This window comes from Crassostrea angulata, chromosome 4 (genome assembly GCF_025612915.1).
Source record: "Crassostrea angulata isolate pt1a10 chromosome 4, ASM2561291v2, whole genome shotgun sequence".
Taxonomy (NCBI): Eukaryota; Metazoa; Mollusca; class Bivalvia; order Ostreida; family Ostreidae; genus Magallana; species Magallana angulata.
Genome location: NC_069114.1, coordinates 6918080 through 6928997, shown reverse-complemented (window position 1 = coordinate 6928997; position 10918 = coordinate 6918080). Strand labels below are relative to the sequence as shown.

Here is a 10918-nt window from a genome sequence, read left to right as displayed (position 1 = left end):
TTGTATGAACAATCGACGTTTTGCATATTGATAATCTCTAATACTAATTATTATTCAAATGGCAATATTTTTTTTCATCTATTTCAAAATTTCAGTTTGGCATATTTGAGATTAATATAAATCAATTTTCAAAACTCAGCTCATCTAAATCTTTTAGAAAAGGAAATGAATTATATCGCAGTTCATTTTGGTTATGAATTACAGCTCTAGTACGCAAAAGATACAATTCTTTTATCAATTCAAAAGAACCAACACTGACATTTTTACCTTTGCTATGCAAACATTATGTCACACACATGCTAATTAAGATAAAAGGCACATGGTTGTTTTTTTGTCTTTCATTGATTATTTAATCTTTAATTTTATTTAAGTAAAATAACCTTTGGATTTGAGCAATGCCATTTATGGATTTCTTTAAAGAAACACCTTATTTGCTTTAGTTGTCAATCTTCTCTAGTTTTGCTAGACCATGTTTTTTTAATAATTTAAGGTAAATTTTATCTGATAAGGTGGATCCAATGAATTCCAGTTATATTTTACTCATCATATGGGGTTTGTTGATCAAAGGTAAGAACTGTTTCTTCTTTTTTCAATCAACCATGATAATTGAAACTCCGTTTACGAAATTCAACTTAAAATGGAAAAAAAATTGTCGCAGGTTAGAAGTAAATCTCTCTCTCTCTCTCTCTCTCTCTCTCTCTCTCTCACTCTCTCTCTCTCTCTCTCTCTCTCATTTTTGAGAGCGATTTGCATGAAAATTACAGTTGGGTGATTCGATTAAAATCAATCTGTGAAATTTTATAATTCCTTAAAATTCCAAAATTAAAACACATGCAGTTTAATTTCAATATTAATATCTATTATCAAAAATTATTTTTGTAAAGTTAACAGTTTTTGTAACATTATTCAGTCGTCGTCAACCCAATAAACTTCTTAGAAATAATGATTTGCATTAATATGAGCTAAACACACTTGGAAAGTCCAGAGTATATGGATTGTGTACTGTTTAATGATAGCTTGTGTGATAATATTCTCCAAGAAACAAAACCAACGATAGAATTCTACACATATTGATATACCAAGTAAGAATGATTTAGTTGCATGCAATTTTAACTCTACAAGTTTATTTTTTTTAAAGACAGAAGCATACTATCAAAGAAAATGCAATATCTAACAGGATGTCCCAGAATATCTGATGCCAATTAAAATTCGTACAAATTAAACAATATTTGTCCAAAATTTGTAAATTATGGTTCAAATAAAAATGAAATCATTCAAATTTTTTCCATATAAAAGGGCGGGGGGGGGGGGGGGGGGGAGGTACTTTTCTTTTTATTATAACATCACACAATTGCATCATATTTCCTTGAATGAAATGATTTTTTTTTCAAAACCAATCTGGCAAGAGAACAGGCATCTTTAGTTTAAAGACTGTTTTATCAAATTTAGTATCCATTTATTGTTATAAAAATTATGCAAAAGAATACCTTGAGAAAAAAACTACCAAACAACAGATTCTTCGAATAGTGAGAAGGTCTGAATAAACGGAACCCGTACAGTGGCTGTTGCTAGGAATTTTACTAACCATCTTGACGTTGTTATTGAACAAAAAGACGTCATTTAGAGCACTCTCTCGAAAACTGTTGTGTTTTTTTTATCAACGAACAATTTGTCAATAATTTATTAATATTTTTGAAATTTGCTGAGTGAAAATTTACATCATGTATCTTTATGACAATGCATTGATGTTTTTGTTAAATAATTCTAATTAAAAGTAATTTACAGAGAAAATGATATCATATATCATGGGACACTGTATATTGCATAGATCCAATAGCATCCTTAATATTATTATATCATGTTCATATAGAAGGAATTGGCTGCCTTGAATGGATCTCGTCGGCAGATGGCAGGTACAGGAGACATTGCTACTCGTTTATAAGAAGTCCGTCTCCAATGAACACTCTTGAGGCAGACGACTACTGTCGATTAACGACTGGTGGACGACTGGCGCCGTACATAGACTCATTCCAGTACAACCACCTGCTTAGTTTACGGCCAGCGGACGCGTAAGTTCTAAGCAATTAGCATACGGAGGTTGTTCTCTGCAATCTTGAAAAAAAAATTTTTTTAGATGAGCTCTTAACCAAACAGTAACTGTGCATCAATATGTTTCTTTTAGTGCTATGGTGCATTGCATTATACATGACCCCTCTGCACTGACCATTCAACTTTCAAACAATGGTGTGTCCCATCCACTGTTTGTACAAACGAATTCTTGTACAAGCATATTCATTTTAGAATAACTGCATTTTCAATAACAAGAAATAATATTTATTTACATAAGATAATAAACATGTTTCTCTTTTAACCTTGTCATATCTTTAAAAAGCAACTCAATTTACCCACAAGTTCTAAATATTCTCTCACCTTAATTGCAACAGATAATTGTCAGAAAAGTCCTTAAAATTAAAAAAAGTAATTAAAATCATGAATCAATTTCAGAATGGTAACGATATTCAATGCGTCAAGTTATATTTGCCTTGATTTACGTTTTAAGAATTCTTCCGAAATATTATTGTTATTGAATTTAATTAAAAACTTTCAAACGGACAAAATGCAATGTTTAGCTTAAATTTTCTTTGCTTAATAATTTTTTTTTTAAATATACAACAAATTTAAAATATGTCGTCATTTAATACTCACTGTTTTTTAGATATGAAATGATTTCAGTAATATTAATGTCCAAAGTTTCAAATATACAATTTTTGACAAGTTTCCTTTTGTGAATTAATGTTACCTACTGGTACTGTACCAGTTATCGGCTAAGACCAGTTATCGGCTAAACTGAGAGTTCGGGTTTATAGCACGCGACAATCCAAGATTTTTTAATTCAGTCGTCTTTTTTGACTATAGAAAAGTAAGTTTGCTGGAAAACTTTCTTGAATATGTTTTTTACATGAGCTTAAACGATCATTGTTTACCGTTGATTTTACATCTTTGCACTTTCAGCAGTGGGGGAAGTGACGTAATAAGTTAAATATAGAATATTACCTCTTTGTGATACGTTATTTTATCCCTTCTTTGATTTGACATATAAAATCAATACATTTAACATGTATAAACAAAAGGAATTCACGAATTTCCGAGAAATTCGTAGCGCAATTGAACGCCTGATTGCACAATTATGTATTGAATAGTATACGATTTGGTTTATTACCGTATGATAATAAACGAATTATTTTATGAGTTTTGTTTATAATGTATCATGACCCCGAATACTTTAGGCTGACCTAGCAAAGGGGCATAATTCAAACTACATTTAGCAGAGTATAAAATCAACATGAACACGGATTTTTACTATGTTATTATCACGAAGCCGATAACTGGTACAGTAAATCGTAAAATCTCGGCAAATTCGGGGCGTGCTTAAAAGCACAAAACAAGATGTTTTGGGTTCTAAATAATGATATAAACTAACAGATTGATAAATAAGGAGTTCACTTTTTAAAGTATGTGAAGTTTTATCCAAAAATATCAAGAAATAAGAAATTACAAAAAGAACACGTTAAATTTTAGCCGATAACTGGTACAGTGCCAGTATAGATAAACATTATTTTTGCTGGAATTGATAATTTAAAATATTGCATTAAGACAAGCGATCAATGCTTAGTATTGAAACTAAACAAAGCCATGTTTGAATACAATACAATTAAGCATAGGTCTCGACGTAATGAGCGTTTTAAAGGCGCACCTAAAGAGTTTTAAATGTCTTAAAATTTCTATCAACTGGGTCATAACAACAAAACTAATCCAAATGGTGTTGCCTTTTTAAAAGGAAGGCGATGCATTGATTTATTTAACTAATTGTATAGAATAGATATGCAAAGATATGTAAAAAGAGCAATAAGAGCTGAAAGTATACATACACTTTCGATGAAAAACAACTTTTATAAATACAGAAAACAAAAATACCAATCCTGTATATAATGGATCAAACTAAACTGTTATTTTTTCAAACCAAGTTATATGAATATAGATAGACCCGAAATCAACTAAAAATGTAAAGTATGCTAAATACGAGAAGATGAAATTCGATTATTAATTCGACAGACGTCGATCTATATCTATTGAAACCAAAGAAAAATGAATTGTTCAAATAAACAAAACAAAACCGCATCATTTTATGTTGTTATTTAGGCATATCGATGTTGATTTATTCTAAAAGAAAGAAATGCTGATATATAATGTATAAGAACCACTCTTAGATTGTAACAAGAAAACATTGCATATATTTCAAAACAAAACTTCTCAAAAATTACAAAATTCCACATTTTTCTTAAATTTATGTTAACTAATACATAAACTTTTTACATACTTTTTAAATAGACATTTATCAAGATCTAGAGAACCAAAGGGGTACAGCGCACTTAATATACGATTTCGCTCCAAATATAGCGTTTTTGAAAACATCAGACAATTTCCATATTATTCAATACTTTGTTAAAATATATTCAAAGAAACGCAAATTACACAAAATAACATAAAAATTCCCACTTTGCAAAAGTTGTTCCCCTTTGTGGGATCAACCAATAGGTCAAAAGGAAAAAAAACTTTTCTCTTCTTTATGCTCCGAATCATTTTATTCCTTCGATGTGTGAGTTGCCCCAATTTTGGGCAATCAAAATTCACAGCGGTAATGGGTTTCTAATGTCAAATTACGAAGTAACAACCCTCTAATCTTCAACGGCTACGGTGAGAAATATATGGGTTTTTCTCTAAAGATTGCGGCCAAGGGACATAACTTTTGAAAAGTATGGATTTATCTATAACCATGCTCTAAGATCGACTCTTAATTATCTTAACCACATAATTAAAATAGCCAGGGTTTTGTCAGGGATATAAAGAAAAATAGTATGCGAATAAAAAAAAAAGTATATTTCACAATTTGAACCACTTTAAACCAAAAAAATATCCGATTGTAATTATGTTCTAGAGGTAATTTTGAACAACTGTTCATTTAATTAATGTTGGTTTAACATGATCTTTGTACTGAAAATTAGAGAAATATTTCAATGAGTTACATTTCTAATACACTCATGTTTTTAGCAATATAATTAAAAAACATCCAATAAAAGTGTTGGATGGGTGCCCTAGCAATCTGATTAAAATCAGATCTTCGTGAGCGGATCAAATGATCTGCTTTTAATCAGATTGGGTGCCCTAGTTGTAGATTGGAAGTCTCTCTCATTTTGTGGCCGCTGGATCGATTCCACATGGTAGTAATTTTTTCACTTACTTGAATCATGATAAAATTAAGTTTTTAATACATGTTTCTAATCCGCTGGATTTTTTTCAAATTGTCTTGTTTAATTCAGCCTGAGTTTGAGCACACTCAATATCCACAGATCTCTTAAATAACATCATACATTTATGTATATACAACTGTACACTTAGATTCATTGCATTTTGCTGGAAGTCATCGCGGTTCCGAATACCAACTTACACTGCACACATAGTCTTATATATTCATTTCTCGGTGCAGGTTTTTCGGGTTTAAGATAAATCAAGTATTAAAGACACCATTATAAAAGCAGTATCTACGTTAAGAAATCATATAGTGACCGGTATCTGAAGCTATTATATTCAGTAACAGGTACTTTCCGGTGAGAAAAAAAAGTGTAGATGAAACAATGGGAAAAGGCGTTATACCTCTTTTATTAGCATAACATATAGTTAATAATTTTTTTTGCAGGGTAGATGTAAAAACCCAAAGATTTGTAGTCAGCTCGGCCTATCTTTTAAGATAAATCAATTATTAAAGACACCATTATAAAAGCAGTATCGACCTTTAGAAATCATATAGTGACAGGTATCTGAAGCTATTATATTTAGTAACAGGTACTCTCCGGTGAGAAAAAAAAGTGTAGACGAAGCAATAGGAAAAGGGATTATACCTCTTTTATTAGCATAACATATAGTTAATAATAATTATTTGGCAGGGTTGATGTAAAAAAAACCAAAGATTTTTTAATGACGCCTTTAACATAAAAACCACGAAAAACACATATTCAACATTCTGTAACTTTTTACAGAGACTGAAATGTCCAAGTATTTTCTTTCCTCCAGAGAACAAAAGCTAGATCTGTACAGAGTTTTTTTAAAGCAGTACAGACGTGTACAGTATGTTCACGATTATTCCTTGATTTGAAATGTATTACATTTTTTACTGATAAAAAGGTCTGTATTGTTCTTATAAGAGAAACTCTCAGTGCATATTATGTTATGTGTTGTATTCCTGACTGTTTTATGAAATTTTTTGCATAGTTCTTGTCATTTTTTAGCTTATCAAAAGACCATTCCAATTCCGTAATCAATGTGTTGTGTTTTAATATGCTGTGTTGAACAGTGCACCACCATATCAGCTGTCTATAAATTCTCTTAACTGAATGTCTTTCAGAGCAACCACGTTCATTGGAACCAATGATATTGCATTGGAAGACACGTGGGTAAACTTTGACGGAACTCCGATCCATAATAATGGATTTATATATACGATGACAAACTATCCCGTAGATCAACCTAATGGAGGAGCCGGACAGAACTGTGCTGTTATCAATGCAAAACCTGGTGATGCGACATACATTCCAAGCGAAACACAGGACAAATCCTGTACAACACATTCATCAACTGACATGCTTTGTTACAACGAAGGTAGCCCCTTTTTTATTATGTTTGCCAAATCCTTTGTAAAGGAGTTCTTCGAAATATAAATGGTTGAAAGAATATCAATCCTGACAAAAATCTCCCTATATAATGAGATTTGCAAACTTCCATCTGGCGGTATTGACAGGTTTAAATGCTTTTATTTTAAACCTTCACAAATTAGAGAAATTGCACTTTTAAATTTAATCGCAATAAATGTTTACTTCACCCTTATTAATGAATTTTTTTTTCTAAAATCCTGAATATAAGCTTTAGATGCACGCTTAAATAAAAAGAAAAATCATTATGCTTCCTTCTGAATTTTCAAATTTACTTAAAGCAGGTTATCAAGTGCGCAGCGTCATTCCAGTTTCACTTGAAGAAAATTAGGATCAGCTATTGGGGCTAAAAACTGCTTACCGCGGAGATCTATAAAATAGGCGTCGAAAACACATTGAAAGTGGGTGGGGAAACTCATCAGAAATCTCGCCAAGTACTGCTTTAAAAAGAGGATCTTTAAACATCAAATCTGTGGGGGTGTAACTGCAGTGCATTGTAAAATTGAAAAATTGTTTTATGATGGTATTGCTTGGCTATGTGCTTAGGTTTATTATCCATCGAATTAATGAAATTATTGGTGAGATTCTTAAATTTAAATTGGTAACTGATTCATCATTATTATCTCTATCTTTGGGGGGAAAAAGTGGCGGGGCTATGTTCCCTAGCCCCTTCCCTGATTCCGGCGCTTATATGTAATTATCAAACCTAAGCGCGTACTTCACGAGATTTCTGCTCAAATACAGTCCATGTTCTCTGCAGATTTCATTTGATGCTAATAAATAATCATTAGGACAGGCAACAAAAGAACGCGTTGGCCTCATTGTTTTTAATTTCAGTAGGAAGGGGAGGACCTTTATTTCTATCATAAATATTAAGGAAAACTTCTCACCAAAATTGTTTTCTAAAACGTTTGTCAAAATTTTATCAGTGCCCATCAAAAATTAAAAGTAAATATAAAATGTAATTGCCCCATTCATCCCACGGAGATTTATGATAATCAGTCAGTATAATTATTAAATACATCTGTACAGAATATACCGGACAGTGTTTGTCCTGGACCTCCACCGCAGACTCAAAGTACAGGAGTCATTGTTACTGGCTGACGTCAACACCAGGAGGCGCCACTGACTGGAGAGTGACTGACGCCATGACCAAGTGTCAGTGCGAGGGGGGACAACTTGCACCAGTGATCGATGACCTCCAGTTTGCGTTTCTTACGAATCTTTTGAGCACCATTTCTGGGTTTGAGACATACTTCTTAAACTTTTCTGGTCCTATTTTTATAATTCTTTTATTGAATTATTATATTGGGCTTTTCTAATTTTCAAATATTATTTAATGAACCTCTGATGTAAACATATGCTTTTTGTTTTTTTTTATTTTGACATCAATGTCAAAACATTTTTACCATTTTTTCATCTTTTTTAAAATCCAATTCATCTGAAGAAAAAACGAATGCTTTATATTTTGTTCTGTATCTGAGACTATTGCTATTGAAATGGTGACCATGTGAAATATTGACATAATAGCACTTTCTTATCATTAATTACATTTTTACGCAAACAAAATAACAAATGGCTGAAATACTGAGATAACAATATTGATATTGCATAAAATATGTACACTTTAAAAAAGCACAACAGGTGTAGCAACCAGTGCTTGGTTTAGTAATCACAACATCAAGGGAACCCCTGCCAACTGGAATGGAGATCCATCTACAGCCTCGTTTTCATCTACTCCTCCAGCTGGAGAATACTGTTTTCTGACATCGACTGGAGGAACACAAACTTGGCAACCATGTAGCTACACTGACATTGCTAATATAAATGGCGCTATTTGTTACACGGAAGGTATGATATAAAGTACTGATATTTAGAATAACAATTATTTCTTAAAGTCTGTAAAATGCATTTTACTTTATTGTATTTAATGCACATTTTGTATTTTCAAAGTGGTTTTTTTAATTTCCAAATAAATATAAATTTAGCATAAAGGATTGAATGTTAGTTGGATTTGTTTCTTTTTTATAATTTTTTTTGTTTTGTTTTGCATTTTAACTTGCTATACATGTAAATAAAAGTAGGTCTTTTATAAAACATTGAAATTCATGTGAACAAATTTTAAATTAGCGTTAGCAGCGCCGGTACCTGTAACCTCCAATGTCTCTGCAATGACTATAGAGGAAAGGAAGAAGGAACTCACTATAGATCCAAAGGAAACTAATGGTAATGAAGAAATGTGCTTGAACAGTTGTCAAAACTATACAAATGCAATGGAACACAATATGAAGATGCAGAACCAATCGTACATAGTATAATAACGTTAAATGTTTGATAACTTTTTCAGAAAGAATGTTAGATGGACATAGCTGTTTTTAGACTACATTAATCTTCTTAAGTATAAGAACTTTGTATAAATAAATGGGGAACATATTTAAATTTTAAAGCTTAAATATGTGAAAATTTTCTTTACTTGATAATAATTCATAGCTTACAAATCAGATCTAAAATTCTAAGGCAGATCTGTAGGCACTTTTGTTGACTAAACAACCTTTTTCAACCACAAACAAACATTAAAGAAATAGACGGATGACTTTCATAAACAATGAAGGTAGCTAAAAGTTGTATACAGCTGAAAAGGAAATAGAAATATGATATTACGTTTCAATTATTTTTCGGTTATATTAAAATGAAATTTTTTAAGGCACCAAGAAATGAATTGCCGGAATAAAAGTAAGGGGAAAAAGCATGGCAATGGAAATTATTCGGTTACGTTAGAAATATATTAATTTATGCCTTATTGCTTTCCTTGCATGATAATAACAAATATTGTTGTCATGGTTATAAAATTTTCAATATTTTTTGATGAAAAGTATGCATGGAAGAAAAATAATGCGAGATAACACTTTATTGAATCAAAAGGGGTAATATACTGATGTTTTTATCAAATAAGGTATAAGTTCAATTTTTTCAAAAAAAAAGTATAGTTAGATAAAGAAATGATATATCACTAAAATTAATTAAAATAATTTCACAAAGGTATGAAATTACATATGGTTATGAAAACAAGTTTCATTTCCTTCCAGCATTCAAATTGTCAAAGATCAGTGTGTACGAGGACCGACCTACAGCCAAGGGTATCGGCATTCTCGGCATTGCCTTGCTTGGATCATTCTTTGCATTCATCATAGTACTGGATTGTCAACGTTTAGAACAATTTTGCTCCCGAAAAACAGACTCAACATCTGCTTGAGAGCCAGACGTTTCGATGTCGTTTGTTTCGGCAAACACAATTTTTTGAATGCATAGGGATTTGTTTTAGTAAGACAATTGCAAAGATGACCATAAAATTGACTGTGAAATACATTTTTTGTAAGGTCTTTTTTTGATGTTTTATACTAACCGTTTATCTTATATTGTGATCAAGGATGGAGTCAACTACATTCAAAATTCATTAATTATATTACCATTACTTGCTTAAACCATCCATTTAATTACTATCAACCAATACAAGGATTTTCAAATGCAATTATTTTAATAACAATTACTTTGCAAATGAAATTAAATTACAAATCATATATAAGGAAAAAACATTGAATAAATTGGGATATACACATTTTTTCATGGAAGTTTATTAATGATTTAGCTCAGTACTTACACATGTTCACAGTAGTATTTAATGTTCATTTACTGTTTAGTATTCATGTCATCTAACATACACCTATCATGTCTACACGTCGTTTCTGAGACACTAAAACTGAATATCTTTATCCACTAAAGTTTTCTATATAAACACATTGAAAAAATACCGGAAAATCTGGGGTTGAGAGCAGACTATAACTTTTATCAACAAAATTCAAGATAGCTTTCAACAAAGCAAAATTTGAATTAAGTTTGTATGTTAAGAAGGAAAAAATAATTTAAAAAATAATCATTTTTTATTAAAAAAAAAAAAAACCTGTTAATTGTTATATGCTAATTATTAAATTGAATGTTTATTATATGATATATATCTGTCTAGTGCTCTATTTATCAAATGATAGTTGGTCTGTTGACGATTAAAGTTAATTAAAAATGTAAAATTTTATCGTTCACTTCAATATTTTCTTAAAATTAGTCAAAAGCGTACTTATCAAGGACTTAAGTACAATTAT

General features: G+C 30.9%; 1 protein-coding gene across 1 annotated transcript; it reads left to right on the top strand.

The window, feature by feature from the left end:
- Positions 1 to 453: 453 nt before the first annotated feature.
- LOC128180181 (uncharacterized) lies at positions 454 to 10085 on the top strand. The gene is made up of 7 exons (XM_052848072.1): positions 454 to 567; positions 1871 to 2069; positions 6461 to 6714; positions 7797 to 8007; positions 8401 to 8615; positions 8895 to 8990; positions 9851 to 10085. The coding sequence occupies exons 1-7, from the start codon at positions 519 to 521 to the stop codon at positions 10015 to 10017; spliced, it is 1191 nt and encodes a 396-aa protein (XP_052704032.1). The 5' UTR covers positions 454 to 518; the 3' UTR covers positions 10018 to 10085.
- The last annotated feature ends 833 nt before the right edge of the window (positions 10086 to 10918 follow it).

Coding starts and splice junctions, on each gene's coding strand:
- LOC128180181 (XM_052848072.1), top strand. CDS start 519: ATGAATTCCAGTTATATTTTACTCATCATATGGGGTTTGTTGATCAAA. Junction 568..1,870: donor ATGGGGTTTGTTGATCAAAG/GTAAGAACTGTT, acceptor ATGTTCATATAG/AAGGAATTGGCTGCCTTGAA. Junction 8,616..8,894: donor CGCTATTTGTTACACGGAAG/GTATGATATAAA, acceptor ATTTTAAATTAG/CGTTAGCAGCGCCGGTACCT.